The following is a 16,898-nucleotide window of genomic DNA, read 5'->3' as shown; positions in this document are numbered from 1 at the left end:
TGTCAGTCAGGAGCTGAAGTTGGGTGCACTTCCTGTGGATGTATTCTTCAGGGAGACTGAGGTACCCTGAAATCCAGCATCTCACAGGAGGAGCATTCCACTGCCTAAACTACCATCCTGCCTTCACTTCTTATACATCTAACTTCTCAGGCATAACTTCTTGCTTCCACCTGTTCTCACCCAAGTCTGTTGAGCCAACAATGACCGAGCCGCTTACACTTCACTTCTTTTTATTGACTAAAAGATTCAGTCCGCCAAAAAGTTACAAAAGGCCCCAAGCTCTCTTCAAACTCACTAACGAACCAACATGATGATTGCAATCTGCCTTAAAAGATCTGAAAGACCCTGAGGTCTCTTTAAACCTCAAGCAGCCTCACCGACAAACGACTTCTCGCGATGATTTTAGCCCACTGAATACTGAAGCAAAGTATTCATTCAGGATCTCTCCTACCTCCTCCAGCTCTAAAACCATTTCTTCCACTATCCCTGATCAGCCTTGCCCTCACTCTGATCATTCTCCTGTTCCTCACGTCTTGTAAAACGTCTTGGGGTTTTCTTTAATTTACTTCACAAAGGGTTCTCATGACCTCTTCTATCTTTCGTAAGTCCATTCTTCAGCTGCTTCCTGACTACTCTGTAACTCTAGTTCTTTGGTGATGACCATTGAAGGATAAGTGTTGGTTGGTCCTTTTGGTAACTTCTCTTTCTTTATAGTGGCATGGGATTTTGTTTTTACATACACCTGAGACAGTATATAGTTGTGATTTAATGTCATTTGTTAAAAAACTTACCTCCTGGTGTAGCTGAAATTTTGGTGCCCGGGTCTCTGGAGAGTGATCTATCATACCAATATCTGTGCCACAGTTAGTACATTAAAATCAACATTCATAATTTGGATGAGTTGACAATTTTTCACATAATTCTGAAGCACATTGCTGAAAAATAGCTCTGCTGGAGTACTTAATTTAAATACCTGGATCTATATTTTTATTTCATTTTGTTAAGTTGATCAGCTGACTGAACTGGTCATGGTCTCAACTGGGTTATTTGAAATGATTGCAGAAATAGTTCTTTAGAAATTAATGTGTTTTTTAACTAGACCGACAATTTGTAAGTCTATTTGTTGTTCTTTGTTGCAGATGGTCCAGCATTATATCCTTTACCAATCCAAAACAGCAAGCCACTGCTGACTGTTAGCTTCACATCAGGGGATATCAGCATGATGAACAACTATGATGATTTGTCACCTACTGTTATCCGCTCGGATATGAAAGGTGAGAAATTCAGCTTCGGGAAAATGTGATGTGGTAACTCAGTATTTTCATCAAATAGTATTTAATTATTTTACCTTTGTGTAAGTGCACTTTTGTAATGACAGATATCTAGCTTTGTACCTAAGATGATACAATACTGCCTTCTCTTTCAAAACTGCAAGCACTTTCACAGCATAGTGCTCCTTTAATTAGTAGAGCTACTAGGACTTGGTGTTTCAATCCCAATGATAAAGTTGGCACTCTCGATGTTGGCAGTGGTTTGGAGTGGTGATGAGGAGGGTAGCTAAATCATCGCAATCCCAAGCAACATACAGAATGCTTATGTCCTTTGATGTTACTTGGTGCTCTGGAGGTTGGCCTGCTGGTACAAATCGTGTAATGTGGACATTTCCTGCCGACGTTTGTGGAAGAGCGTTTACGGTGGTTTGCCTCTGTTCCAAGATTGATGCCAGCTGTCTGAGAACTTGGTTATACTGCCAAGTATACCGCCCCTGGCTGAGGCTCATGGTGCATCCTGTTAAAATGTGCCTTAATGATCCAGGTGCTTGACAAAGAGAGCAAGTGGGGTCTTCTCCCCACCACTGGTTCAGGTTTTGAGGTGTTGGTAGGAGGTCATAAGTGGCTCTGATGACAGAACTTAGCCGAGATCCCTCCATCTCCCAGATGTCATGCCAACTGAGTTTCCTCTTTTCCAGGCTCTCTCAATTAGTCCATTGGCTCTGCTTGTCCATTGAGACAGCCCTGGCATGTCGCTCTGCCTCCTCCTGCCTTCTTACCTCCTCCATCACGAGCCATCTCTTCTGCACTGCTGTTGCCTTGTGCCATTGAGGAGCCTTTGGGATGAGCCCGAGACCAGCTCTCCCATGTTGGACTTGACCAACCACATCCCTGAAGTGAAGAGCAGACCTAGCTTGAATGGCTTCAGGTGGGGTCCACTTCCTCCCTGTTGCCACATGGGGGGCCGCTGTTCGAATAACAGTATCTTCAGATTCAGTGAGGGTAATGACCAACCTTGCTTTGGTGCATTTGTATTCTTCCATAAGACTTGTAATTGGTAATTCCAGTTTGCCATTCCCATACAGTCCAACAGGACTTAAGCATCATGGAAGTCCAAGCCACTGTTTCACATGTGTGCTGATCACTCTTTCGAGCTTTTCCACCTTGTTAATGGGGATTTCATACACTGTTAAAGACCACATGAGTCTTGGGAGTATGCCGAACTGGAAGCACCACAGCTTGAGTTTTCCTGGCAGCAAGGTCTTGTTGATGCGAGCTATGTACGTGATGGTATCCTTTTCGAGTTGTTTAAACTGCTCGGTGTCCTTGAGCTTAGCATCATACCATCGACCCAAGCTCTTCACTGGCATTTCTGAAACAGTTGGGACAGGTGTTCCATCAATATGAAATCTTTGATCCGTGAGTTGACCTTTGACAATGGAGATGCTTCTGCACTTGCTGAGCTTGATCTTCATCCTCGCCCATGTGATGTTTTGATGAAGCTTTTGCAGAAGTCACTTGGTGCAGGGGACAGTTGGCGTCAGTATTGTTATATCGTCCATACAGGCTTGTATCGGTGGTAACCTTTGACCAAACTGCAGCAGTTTTCCTCCCGCAACCCATTTTGAGGCTCTGATAATGAGCTCCATTGCCATAGTAAAGGCCAATGGGGAGATGGTGCAACCCGCCATGATGCCTACTTCCAGTGGTTGCCAAGCTATGGTGAAGTCTGATGTTGTGAGACAAACTTGCAGATCCTGGAAGTAGTGTTTTACCAGATTTGTTATTGTTACAGGCACCTGAAAGAATTTAAATGCGGTCCACAGCAGGGAATGAGGAACTGATCCATAGACGTTGGCCAGGTCGAGGAACAAGTCATGCAGATCCTTTCCTTCTTTCTTAGCTGTCTGGATTTGATGCCATATGATGCTGGTATGTTCAAGGCATCCCGAGAAGCCTGCTATGCCAGCCTTTTGGATTGATGTGTCAATGAAATAATTTTGTTTCAGATATTTTGTAAGTCTTTGCGCCAACATGCTGAAAAAGATCTTGCCTTCTATGTTCAGAAGGTTTATTGGTGAAACTGTTCAATGGTGGATGAATTCTTTTCTTTTGGGATCAGAACTCCCCCCTGCTCTTCTCCAGGCTTTGGGGATAACTTGCTTTTCCCATGCAACCCTCATGTTTCTCCAGAGGAATCTCAGAACATCTGGGATGTTCTTGTAAACTCAATACGCAACACCGTTAGGGCCTGGCACTGATGCCGATCTTGCCTTTTTCACTGCCTTTTTTACCTCACTCAGCTTGGGAGGGCTGATGTTAAATAGATGTTGTGGGGGTGAGATTGATGGGATGTCAGCTGGGACAAGTATCGGTTCATCTTTTAGCTCATCAGTGTGGGTGGTTCTGAGGTATCTTTCAACCTCCTCTTTTGATGCTTTCAGGGATCCGCTTTTCTCTTTTGTGAAAATACCTTTCACATATTTAAAGGGGTCTTTGTAGAAGTCTGTTCTAGCTTTTTCCTTTTTGCGTCGTTTCCTTAAATTCTCTGCTCTGCGTAACTTCGAGAGCCTCTGTTTTAGGTCCTCTTGAAGGAGGCTGATGTCCTCCCTTTCTTCTGCTGTTGCTTTTTTCCACAACTTCCTCAGACCTCTTCTTTCTTTAATAAGTTGTTGGATTTCCTGGAGACAACGGGATTTGGGGGGAGGAGGCATATCTTTCCTGCTGATTTGTTCCTTCACTCCAAATTTCTCCTTTCCATAGCTATAGATCAGGTCGCCCATCTTCTCCAACTTCTTTTCTGCTGATCCCTTGATGCCACTTAAGATCACATTTACATCTGCATTGATGGTTTCCCATTCCTTGCTGTTAGACTTTGGCCATTTCACCAACGGCTTACGTCCTTGCATGTTCTCCACTATACGATATGCCTGGTTGTGTCTTGGACTGCTGCTTGTGCCTGAAACTTTTTCCACATCCTGTAGGGTGCTGATACTCTGTGGACTGTGGGTTTCTTCCTGCCGCTGAGTTTCATCCGACTGATTTGACCTTCCTTTTAACAGAATTTGGTCAATGCAGGGCCCTAGGTTGGGGATTTACAAGCATTTCTTCCGTCCTTGATGAATTTTAAGACCACGAATTGATGTTACTTTAGACCAGCCACACCTTCAGGACTGAAGAACATGTCCAGCTGCTGGCTTCTCAAGAGTATTACCACTTCCTTGATTCATTGTTGTGTCCATGCCAAGGTTCGTTACCGGGAGGTCAGTCAGAGAGTGTTCTTGTGCCCCCACTCTCGCAGACTCTGGGGATATACTTTAAACTTTCCATAGCCAAATGAGGGTGGCTCTTGTGCCCTGACAAGGTGACAGAGCCTGCTGTTATGGGTAGCTAGCCCATAACAGCCCCATTGGGGTCTATTTCCTCCTGTCAGCTGTCTCTCCAGCTGTCACACGGTCTTTCCCTTGTTATCAGCTGCACTTTCACAGCAGTCACTGGTTTCTTCCAGAAGATCAGTAGAGCTACTAGGACTTGATGTTTCAATCCCAATGATAAAGTTGGCACTCTCAATGTTGGCAGTGGCTTGGAGTGATGACGAGGAGAGTAGCTACGTCATCGGGGTCATCAAGTGAGCACCCTCCTTCTTTGACGTTTCGTTGATAAGCCCACGACGTCTCCAGAGGGCTCAACGGTGCTACCTGGCATCCCAGATACACCCCCCTCGGTTCCGTACCCTCCTGTCTTCATCTTGCAGCCCGGTTGTTGTCTTTTCTTTTAATCCAAATCCAATTGCTGCTTTTCTCTGCTGCATTTGACAAGGACTTGATTTCTTGTTGGAGGGAGACACCCCTCACCTCCACCTTCTTCAGTAGACTGGTCATAGATGTAGCAAAGAATCCCCTGCATCCCACTTCTACAGGGAAAATCTTGGTCTTTCAGCCTTTCTGTGCAGCTTCAGTTGCCAGTTCAGAGTACTTGGTCTTTTTCCTCTCATAAGCTTCTTCAACGCTATCTTCCCATGGTACTGTCAATTCCACAACATATGCTAGCTTGGCTGTTGTAGACCACAGGACTATGTCTGGCCAGAGTGTTGTAGCCACAATGTCTGGGGAAAACATAAGCTTTTTCTCCAAGTCCTCGTCCATTTTCCAGTCCCGAGCAACATGCAGAATGCTTATGTCCTTTGATGTTACTTGGTGCTCTGGAGGTTGGCTTGCTGGTACAAATTGTGTAATATGGACATTTCCTGCCGATGTTTGTGGGAGAGCGTTTATGGTGGTTTGCCTCTGTTCCAAGATCCAAGATCTGTTCCAAGTCTGAGAACTTGGTTATGCCGCCAAGTATACCATCCCTGGCTGAGGCTCGTGGTGCATCCTGTTAAAATGTGCCTTAGTGATCCAGGTGCTTGACAAAGAGAACAAGTGGGGTCTTCTCCCCATCACTGGTTCAGACTTTAAATCTATGATGGATAAAAGAACAATTAAATAGATAGATAGATAGATAGATACTTTATTCATCCCCATGGGGAAATTCAACATTTTTTCCAATGTCCCATACACTTGTTGTAGCAAAACTAATTACATACAGTGCTTAACTCAGTAAAAATATGATATGCATCTAAATCACTCTCTCAAAAAGCATTAATAATAGCTTTTAAAAACTTCTTAAGTAGTTTACTTAAATACATTAAATACAATCAACCCTGGCACTTTAACATATCTTACTCCTGGCGGTTGAATTGTAAAGCCTAATGGCATTGGGGAGTATTGACCTCTTCATCCTGTCTGAGGAGCATTGCATCGATAGCAACCTGTCGCTGAAACTGCTTCTCTGTCTCTGGATGGTGCTATGTAGAGGATGTTCAGGGTTTTCCATAATTGACCGTAGCCTACTCAGCGCCCTTCGCTCAGCTACCGATGTTATACTCTCCAGTACTTTGCCCACGACAGAGCCCGCCTTCCTTACCAGCTTATTAAGACGTGAGGCGTCCCTCTTCTTAATGCTTCCTCCCCAACACGCCACCACAAAGAAGAGGGCGCTCTCCACAACTGACCTATAGAACATGTTCAGCATCTCACTACAGACATTGAATGACGCCAACCTTCTTAGGAAGTACAGTCGACTCTGTGCCTTCCTGCACAAGGCATCTGTGTTGGCAGTCCAGTCTAGCTTCTCGTCTAACTGTACTCCCAGATACTTGTAGGTCTTAACCTGCTCCACACATTCTCCATTAATGATCACTGGCTCCATATGAGGCCTAGATCTCCTAAAGTCCACCACCATCTCCTTGGTCTTGGTGATATTGAGACGCAGGTAGCTTGAGTTGCACCATATCACAAAGTCCTGTATCAAATATATCAAAATGATCTCTTCCTGTTTGGCATTCTCATCAGAATCAATTTTTTATGGGCAAATCCTGTGAGGTTTAGGCTGTAAAAGCAAAATGGTTGTTGAAACAAATATTTTATACTCATTGGGAATACAAAATTCATATGTTGTATTACAATAAAATGGAATGGTAATTTGTGCCAGGTGACATGCTCCCAATAAAGAATGTGTTTTTTAAATATTTAAATACAATTTATGGACATCCATGAAGAGGTTAACTATAGATCATTTTCTTGTACCTCTCAGTAATCAATTGAAAAGCACTTAACAGAAAATGGGCAGAGATGTTTCAACCACATTCTCTGGCTAGAGGAGTTGTACAATTAATAATGAAAATAGTGGCAATTCACATAATTTAAGAGAAAATTATTGACAAAAGAGATGAATACTGAAGACTGGGGATTTTGAGAATTACACAGCATGCGCTGACTTGCGAAAAAAATGTCTTATGACAACTGCTGGATTTGTATTTCAACACTGTTTATTTAATCACTGTTTCACTGAATTGTAGGGGTTCAGCTATAGGATGTGGAAGAAGATGTGGCCCAAGTATTAAATCTCTCAACTATTTGTTTATACATCTGACTTGGACATCAGTAATGCATGCTCCATGCCAGTACATAACTGGGTAGAGAAAATAATTCTCTGAGCTCAGAGCTCATATTGCAGGTCATCAGCTTTAAGCCCGAATTCCTTGAGCAGCCAGCACTTGCTAGAGATGTGCTTACCAGGAGCCACAATAGGGGTCAACAGCTCTCGCATCATACAGCTGCAAGTTATCATCTGATCCTTATTTTTGTTGTAATTTATTATCTGTAAAACCCATACCTGATAAATGAACAACAGTTACCTGTTCTTAATCAACCTCCATGCCAAAGCCTTTTTGATTTAAAGGATTAGATCTTCAATTTCTCTTGGCCACTCTCACATGGCCACTTCAAAATGGCATTGCTTGTTCTCTCTGAAGCCTCTTGAGCCAAAGTCTCAGTTCCCCACTCTTAACTCTGTCCACTTCAGCAATGGCCACACCACTTAAACCTCACTTCTTTTCATTGGCTCAAGTAAAATTCACACGCAGCCAGACTTGCTGCTTTTAATAGTTCAGACTCAACACATCAGGGAGCATCTGTATAGAGAAATAAAAAGATCTTGTATCTTAGGCCAATGGTCTTTATTCAGAAATGGAAAAATTTAGAATGGTATTTAGTTAAATAGTTAAGAGAAGAGGGAGGGGCAGAGTGGACGGAAAGGAAGGTGTATGATAGTCTGAGGAGTGGTGAGCTTTGATACATGTGATGGTGTTGCTGTTTGGCTGGTTGAAACTAGTAAAAGATGCATGTGCTGGCATTTGAGAGGGTCTGGAGGATGTTCAAGAGAATGACTCCGGGAATGAAAACATTAATGTATGAGGACTATTTCATAACTGCTTGATGAAGGATTTCAGCCCAAAACATCAACTGTCTATTCCTGTACATAGATGCTGACTGACCTGCTGAATTCCTCCATCGTTTTGTGTGTTGTACTCCAAATCAGACAGCATCCTTGTAAATCTCATCTGTACCTTCTCCAAAACTTCTAAGTACTTATATACTTGAACACAATACTCTAAATGTACTCTAACCAGAGTTAGAAATTGTAACTTCCTTGCTCTTGAACTCAATACTTCAACTAATGAAGGCATGCATGCCATAGTGGGGTGTGTCAGGAATGGACAGGAGGAGGAGTATAGGAAACTGATACAGGACTTTGTGATATGGTGCAACTCAAACTACCTGCGTCTCAATATCACCAAGACCAAGGAGATGGTGGTGGACTTTAGGAGATCTAGGCCTCATATGGAGCCAGTGATCATTAATGGAGAATGTGTGGAGCAGGTTAAGACCTACAAGTATCTGGGAGTACAGTTAGACGAGAAGCTAGACTGGACTGCCAACACAGATGCCTTGTGCAGGAAGGCACAGAGTCGACTGTACTTCCTTAGAAGGTTGGCGTCATTCAATGTCTGTAGTGAGATGCTGAAGATGTTCTATAGGTCAGTTGTGGAGAGCGCCCTCTTCTTTGTGGTGGCGTGTTGGGGAGGAAGCATTAAGAAGAGGGACGCCTCACTCTTAATAAGCTGGTAAGGAAGGCGGGCTCTACGGTCAATTATGGAAAACTCTGAACATCCTCTACATAGCACCATCCAGAGACAGAGAAGCAGTTTCAGCGACAGGTTACTATCGATGCAATGCTCCTCAGACAGGATGAAGAGGTCAATACTCCCCAATGCCATTAGGCTTTACAATTCAACCGCCAGGACTTAAGAACTTTTTAAAAGCTATTATTAATGCTTTTTGAGATAGTGATTTAGATGCATATCATATTTTTTACTGAGTTAAGTATTGTATGTAATTAGTTCTGCTACAACAAGTGTATGGGACATTGGAAAAAAAGTTGAATTTCCCCATGGGGATGAATAAAGTATCTATCTATCTATCTATCATACACCCCCTTTACAGCCCTGTCAACCTGTGTGGCTACTTTTAGGAGCCACATACCTTGACCACAAGATCCCTATGTTCATCGGCGCTGTTAAGGATCCTGCCTATAACTCTGTAGTCTGTTTATGTTTGATCTCCCAAAGCGCAGCACCTCCCACTTGCCTGGATTAAACTCCACCTGGCATTTCTCCACCCAAGTCTGCAACTGATCCATATCCCACTGTATCATTTGAAATCTTTTACGGAATTTACAGTGCCACCAATGGTGTGACCTGCAAACTTGCCCACCTGTAACATTTTCATTATAACAAGCAACAGAGGCCCTAATACACATCCCTACAGAACACCACTAGTCACAGATCTCCATGCAGAATAAGACCCATTTATCATTACCTGCTGCCTTCTATGTGCAAACCAGTCTTACATCTCTTCAGCCAAGTTACCATGGATTCCATGCATCTTATTTTTGTGGATGAGCCGACTGTATGGAACTTAGCTGAATGTCTTACTAAAATCCATGTATACATCTGCTGCTCTACCTTTCACAATCAGCTTCGATACCTCCTCAACACAATTCAGTCAGATTAGTCAGAAAGGTCCTGCCCTCTACTGTCATTCTGACCATCCCTAATTAGATTATGCTTCTCCAAATGCTCATAAATCCTATCTCCAAGAATCCTCTCCAAAAGCCTCCCTACCACTGATGGTGAGACTCAACGGTCTGTAATTTCCAGGATTATCTCTGCTTCTTGTCTTGAACAAAGGTGTAACATTAGCTACCTGTTAGACCTCTCGTGCCACACCTGTGTCTAGTGAAGATATAAAGATCTTGGTCAAGGCCCAGCAATCTCATCTCTTGCCTCTTAATAACCTCAATAACCATCAGGTCTTATCTACCTTAATGTTTTTCAAGAAACCTAACCTTTATCTTTCCTGACGAAGGGTCTCGGCCCGAAATGTCGACAGTGCTTCTCCTTATAGGTGCTGCCTGGCCTGCTGTGTTCCACCAGCATTTTGTGTGTGTTGTTTGAATTTCCAGCATCTGCAGATTTCCTCATGTTTGCTCTTTATCTTTCCTAATGTCAAAATGCCCCAGCATCTTGGCATGCTTCACTCTGATCTCACTATCCTTTACATCCTTCTCGGTAAATACCGCTGTAAAGTACTCATTCAGGATGTCGCCCACATCCTCTGATTTAAGCACAAGTTCCCTCTTCTACTCTTGAATGGTTCTACCCTCTCCCTAGTTATTCTTTTGCCCTGATTATGTGTAGGATGCCTTGGTCCTATTCACCAAGGACTGGCCTCTTCCAGCTCTCCTAAGTATTTTCTTAACTTCCCTGATGGCTCAAGTGTATATTCAGTTCCAGCTTCCAAAGCCTTGCATATGCTTCCTGCTTTTTCTTGGCGAGATTAACTACCTCTTGTTGGCTGGCTTATTCTCTAGTAGAAGATCCTAGTCGAATAATCTTCCCTCTGGTTTGACTAGGAACATACTGCTTGAAGAAACTGTCTTCAACACACCTAATAAATTCTGTCCTGTCTAAACTTCTTGCTCTGAGGAGGTCCCAGTCTATATTAGGATATTTGAATCCCCAAAGATGGCAATCTTGTTGTTTTTACACCTTTCCACAAGCTGCTTGCATGTCTGATCCTCATCCCTTTGGCTATTTAGGAGTCTATAGAAAAAAGCCCATCAGTGTGGTGGGATCCTTCTTATTTTTGTATCCACTCAGTCAATAAGCTGTCCATTTCTTCTCCTCTGAGTGCTTCTGTGATATTGTCCTTGACTAGGTAATGCAATCCCCCACACCCTTTAACCCCCTCCCCATTTCTTAACATTAAAATCCGAAAACATTAAGCAACCGTCTCTTAACCACGTCTCTGTAATTGCTGCAACATTATAGTTCCATGCTTCCAGTTCATCACTATTATTCCATTGGTCTTAATACTCCTTACACTGAATCAAACACATCTCAATCCATCTGTCATGTTGTTTATATCCCCTAGCTCCAGGCAATCCTTACTTACAGTATTGCTGCTCGCTACTTTTAATTTAGCTACAATCCTTTCATTCTGTGCCTGATAGTTTGATTCCCATCCCTCTGTCAATCTAGCTTAAACTCTCCTGGGTAGTAGTAGGACTCCGTGCCAATATTTTCAGTTAAGATGTAACTTGCTCCTCAGCCACACATTCACCTGAACTAACTTTCTATTTCTACCCATGCTAGGTTAAGGCTCTAGAGGTAATGCAAAGTTTACTATCCTTGGTCCTGCTCTTTAAGTTCTTTCCTAACTCCCTATTATCACTGTGCAGAACCTCATCCCTGTTACTATCCACATTGTTGGTACCAATGAACTTGAGCTGCACCCCTCCCCCCCAAGAGTGTTCTGTAGCTGATCTGATGCACTCCTGCTCCTGGCACTCAGGAGGCAACATGTCATCCTTGTATCTCTTTTATGGTTATAGAATCTTCCATCTGCCATCACTGTCACTTTGCCTGACGTCTCCCTCACCTGCTGACCCACAGGGCCAGTCTTGGTACCCCTGATCTGGCTGCTGCTGCTTTGTCTAAGAATGTGATAGCCCAGCAGTATTGAAAGAGGTAGAGTTGTTACTGAGAGGATGGACCAAAGGAGACTCTGCACTGCCTGTCTATTGTCCTTGCCTGTCCTGGCAGTCACTTAACTTCCTGTTGCATGCACTCAAGAAGTGACAACCTCACTGAAACTCTGATCTATAACATTCTCAGCATCCCATAAAGTACTCTGTATGTCCACCTCCAGTTCTTAATGTATCTCCTGCAGTTTCTCATTCTCTGTTAAATGGTGCCTTTTGTCTTCTCAGGATGCCTCAAGGCATTTCACATATTAATAATGGCCTTTGGAAGTACAGCCATTGCCATTTTTAAACAACCATCTGCAACAGCTTTGATACTGCGAAAATCCTTATCCACATCATTATCTCAGGACTGACAATGATTTTGTTTTATAATAATAGCTTGATTTTTTTCCATCTTATGAGTATACTTGTATTTATAATATATACCCAGACTTCAGGCTTATTTTTCAACATAGAAATGGTATTAAAAAAAACCTAACCTTTCCATGGATAGTGTTGTCTCCTCAGAAATAGAGACCTAGATTCAGTCCTGACATCAGCTGCTGTCTGAGTTGGGATTGCACACTTTGTGTCTGCGTGGGTCTCTTCCCAAGTTCTAAATATGGGGGTTAATTGGGGGTTAAATATGGGGGTTAATTTCCCCTTGTGTAGGTGAGTGGTAGAATCTGGGGGAGTTGATGAGAATTTTGTAACATTTATTTAAATGATATTTATATATGCTTAGTTTAAATGGATGGTTGATGACTGCTCGCAGAGGACTGAAAAGCTTGTTTCCATTTTCTGAGTCCATTAAATTATTCTTTTACAATTTTGTATACTGCTTTTGCAGACCACATTGACTCTTGCAGTATTGTCTGTAAGTATTTGGCTTAATATAGTTTTGTGTCTGCTCATTATTCTAGATGTGGTGGTACAGTGGAGCACCCAGGGAGACCTGCTGGCTGTCGCAGGCATGGAAAGACAGAGTCAATCTTATGAACCGGGCAGTGTTTCAGTAGTGAAAAATGCTGCTGTTAAATTCTTTAATAACCACGGTGAACATATTTACACACTGGAAAGTCCCACCCAGGTATACAAATCTATACAACTTGTTGTCTTTGCATAATTAATTGTTAACTATATGAAAACATATCTTTTTTTCAGTTTTATAGCTCAGGAATAATTTAGTTCAGATTATTATGTTTACTTTACAAAATAGCCTATGACCTATAAAATGCCAGAGCGCTTGTTTCTGGAACAAATAAATAAATCAAAAAGGCAAGCAAATAAACAGCGGGGGTGTCTTGTCTCTGTTGGTAAAAAATGAAATCAAGTTATTAGAAAGAGGTGACATAGGGTTGGAGGGTGTCGAATCATTGTGGGTAGAGCTAAGGAACTGCAAGAGTGAAAAGACCCTGATGGGAGTTATATACAGTGGCATGCAAAAGAATGGGCACCCCTGGTCAAAATTTCTGTTACTGTGAATAGCTAAGCGAGTAAAAGATGACCTGATTTCCAAAAGCATAAAGTTAAAGATGACACATTTCTTTAATATTTTAAGCAAGATTACTTCTTTATTTCCATCTTTTACAGTTTCAAAATAACAAAAAAGGAAAAGGGCCCAAAGCAAAAGTTTGGGCGCCCTGCATGGTCAGTACTTAGTAACCCCCCCTTTGGCAAGTATCACAGCTTGTAAATGCTTTCTGTAGCCAGCTAAGAGTCTCTCAATTCTTGTTTCGGGAATTTTGCCCATTCTTCCTTGCAAAAGGCTTCTAGTTCTGTGAGATTAGACAATAGACAGTAGGTGCAGGAGTAGGCCATTCAGCCCTTCTAGCCAGCACCGCCATTCACTGTGATCATGGCTGATCATACAAAATCAGTATCCCATTCCTGCTCTCTCCCCATATTCTTGGACCTTCTTGCATGCACTGCTTTTTTGAGGTCTATCCACAGATTTCCGATGATGTTTAGGTCGGGGGACTGTGAGGGCCATGGTAAAACCTTCAGCTTGTGCCTCTTGAGGTAGTCCATTGTGGATTTTGAGGTGAGTTTAGGATCATTATCCTGTTGTAGAAGCCATCCTCTTTTTATGTTCAGCTTTTTTACAGACGTTGTGATGTTTGCTTCCAGAATTTGCTGGTATTTAATTGAATTCATTCTTCCCTCTATCAGTGAAATGTTCCCCGTGCCAGTGGCTGCAACACAAGCCCAAAGCATGATCGATCTATCCCTGTGCTTAACAGTTGGAGAGGTGTTCTTTTCATGAAATTCTGCACCCTTTTTTCTCCAAACATACCTTTGCTCATTGCGGCCAAAAAGTTCAATTTTAATTTCATCAGTCCACAGGACTTGTTTCCAAAGTGCATCAGTCTTGTTTAGATGTTCCTTTGCAAACTTCTGATGCTGAATTTTGTGATGAGGATGCAGGAAAGATTTTCTTCTGATGACTCTTCCATGAGGTCATATTTGTGCAGGTGTCACTGCACAGTAGAACAATGCACCACCACTCCAGAGTCTGCTTAATCTTCCTGAAGGTCTTTTGCAGTCAAATGGGGGTTTTGATTTACCTTTCTGGCAATCCTATGAACAGTTCTCTCGGAAAGTTTTCTTAGTCCTCCAGACCTCAACTTGACCTCCACAGTTCCTACTAACTGCCGTGTCTTAATTACACTATGAACTGAGGAATCAGCTACCTGAAAACACTTTGCTATCTTCTTATAGCCTTCTCCTGCTTAGTGGGCATCATTTATTTTAATTTTCAGAGTGCTAGGCAGCTGCTTAGAGGAGCCCATGGTGCTGATTGTTGGGACAAGGTTTGAGGAGTCAGGGTATTTAGAAAGCTTTGAAATTTGCATCACCTGGCCTTTCCTAACGATGACTGTGAACAAGCCATAGCCCTAACAAGCTAATTAAGGTCTGAGACCTTGGTAAAGGTTATCTGAGAGCTCAAATCTCTTGGGATGCCCAAACTTTTGCATGGTGCTCCTTTCGTTTTTTTCAAACGAAACAAAACAAAAATAATACACTAATCTTGCTTAAAATGTTGAAAAGAATGTTTCACCTTTAACTTTATGACTTTTGGAGATCAGTTCATTTACTCAGTTAACTACTCACAGTAATGGAAATTTTGGCCAGTGTTGCCCCAAATTTTGCATGCTACTGTACAAACAAGTAAGGATGTGGTCGACAAATTACAATGGGAGATAGAAAATGCATGCCAAAACGGCAATGTTACAATAGTCATGGGATTTCAATATCAAAGTTCAAAGTAAAATTTGTTATCAGGGCACATTCTTGTCATCACATACAACCTTGAAATTCTTTTTCCTGCAGGCATACTCAGCAAATCTATAGAACAGTAACTGTAAACAGGATCAATGAAAAGAGCAAGAACAACCAACTGTGCAAATTCAGATATAAATAAATAGCAATAAATAATGAGAACATGAAATAACAAGATAAAGAGTCCTTAAAGTGAGATCATTGGTTGTGGGAACACCAGACATAGAACAAGTGTGCTTGTCTTCTTTTGTTCAGGAGTCCGGTGGTTGAAGGGTGGTAATTGTTCTTGAACCTGGTTGTGTGAGTCCTTGGGCTGTTGTACCTTCTACCTGATAGCACCATCGAGAAAAGAGCATGGCTTGGGGGTGAGGGTCTTTGATAGTAGACACTGCTCTTCTATGACAACATTTCATGTAGATGTACTCAATGGTTGGAAGGGCTTTATCCATGATGTACTGGCTGAATCCACTACCTTTTGTAGGATTTTCTGCTCAAAGGCTTTGGTGGCCCCACATGCCAGGCTGTAATGCAGCCAGTAAATACACCTTCCACCACACAACTTTGAGGTTTGTCAAGGTTTTTGATGACATGCCGAATCTCTGTCAACTCCTAAGGAAGTAGAGGCGCGGTCATGCTTTCTTTGCAATTGCGTTTACGTAATGGGTCCAGGACAGGTCCTCTGAGATAATGGCACCCAGGAATTTAAAGTTATTGACTCTCTCCACCTCTGATCCTCCAAGGAGTACTGCCTCATGGACCTCTGTTTTCCCTTTTCTGAAATCTACGATCAGTTTCTTAGTCTTATTGACGTTGAAAGAGGTTATATTTTACAACATAGCCAAATTTTTATTCTCCTTCCTGTATGCTGATTCATCACCGCCTTTGATACAATTGTGCTGTCATCAGCAACCTTGAATATGGCATTGATGCTGTGCTTAGCCATACAGTCATTGGTGTAAAGTGAGTGAAACAGCACACATCCCTGTGGTGCATCTGTGCTGATGGAGATGGTGCAGGAGATGTTTTTGCTACTCCAAACTGACTGGGGTCTGCAAGTGAGGAAATCCAGGGTCCAATTGCACAAAGGGATATTGAGATAGATTGGGAAAATCAAGTTTGCGCTGAATCCCAAAAGGGGGAATTTCTAGAATGCCTTTGAGATGGCTTTTCAGAGTAGCTTGTGGTTGAACCCACTAAGGGATCAGCTGTTCTGGATTGGGTATTCAGTATCCTGGATTAGAGAGCTTAAGTTAAAGGACTCCTCAAGGGCAAGTGATCATAATATGATAGAACTCACTGTGCAATTTGAGAAAGAGAAGCTAAAGTCTGAGGTATCAGTATTGCAGTGGACTAAAGGAAATTACAGAGGTATGGGGGGAGTTGCCCAGAATTGATTGGAAAAGAACACTGGCAGGGATGATGGCAGAGCAGCAATGGCTGAAATTTCTGGAAGCAATTCAGAAGACAGAGGATATGTACGTCCCAAAGAGGAATATGTCTTCTAAAGGCAAAATGACACAACCATGACTAACAAAGGAAGTCAAAGCCAAAGAGAGGGCATATAATAGAACAAAAAGCAGTGTGAGGTTAGAGAATTGGGAAGCTTTAACAAACCAACAGAAGGTAACTAAAATGTCATTATGAAGGAAAAGATGGAACACGAAAGTAAGCTAGCCAGTAATATTAAAGAGGTTACCAAAAATTTCTTCAGATACATAAAGTGTAAAAGAGGCGAGAGTGGATATCGGGCCGCTGGAAAATGAAGCTGGAGAGATAGTAATGAGGGACAAGGAAATGGCAGATGAACTGAAAAAGTACTTTGCATCAGTCTTCACTGTGGAAGACTCTAGAAATTTGCTGGAAGTTCAAGAAGGT

General features: G+C 42.3%; 1 protein-coding gene across 1 annotated transcript in view; it reads left to right on the top strand.

Moving 5' to 3' along the window:
• The window catches only part of tulp4a (TUB like protein 4a), a 197,762-nt gene that overhangs the window by 82,273 nt on the left and 98,591 nt on the right, over nucleotides 1-16,898 (top strand). The window contains exons 5-6 of the mRNA XM_073051677.1: nucleotides 1,140-1,274; nucleotides 12,665-12,831. Coding sequence (XP_072907778.1) covers nucleotides 1,140-1,274; nucleotides 12,665-12,831 — 302 coding nt within the window. The remainder of the gene's footprint in view (nucleotides 1-1,139; nucleotides 1,275-12,664; nucleotides 12,832-16,898) is intronic.

Source organism: Hemitrygon akajei, chromosome 7 (assembly GCF_048418815.1).
Source record: "Hemitrygon akajei chromosome 7, sHemAka1.3, whole genome shotgun sequence".
Taxonomy (NCBI): Eukaryota; Metazoa; Chordata; class Chondrichthyes; order Myliobatiformes; family Dasyatidae; genus Hemitrygon; species Hemitrygon akajei.
This window is presented reverse-complemented; position numbering and strand designations above follow the sequence as displayed.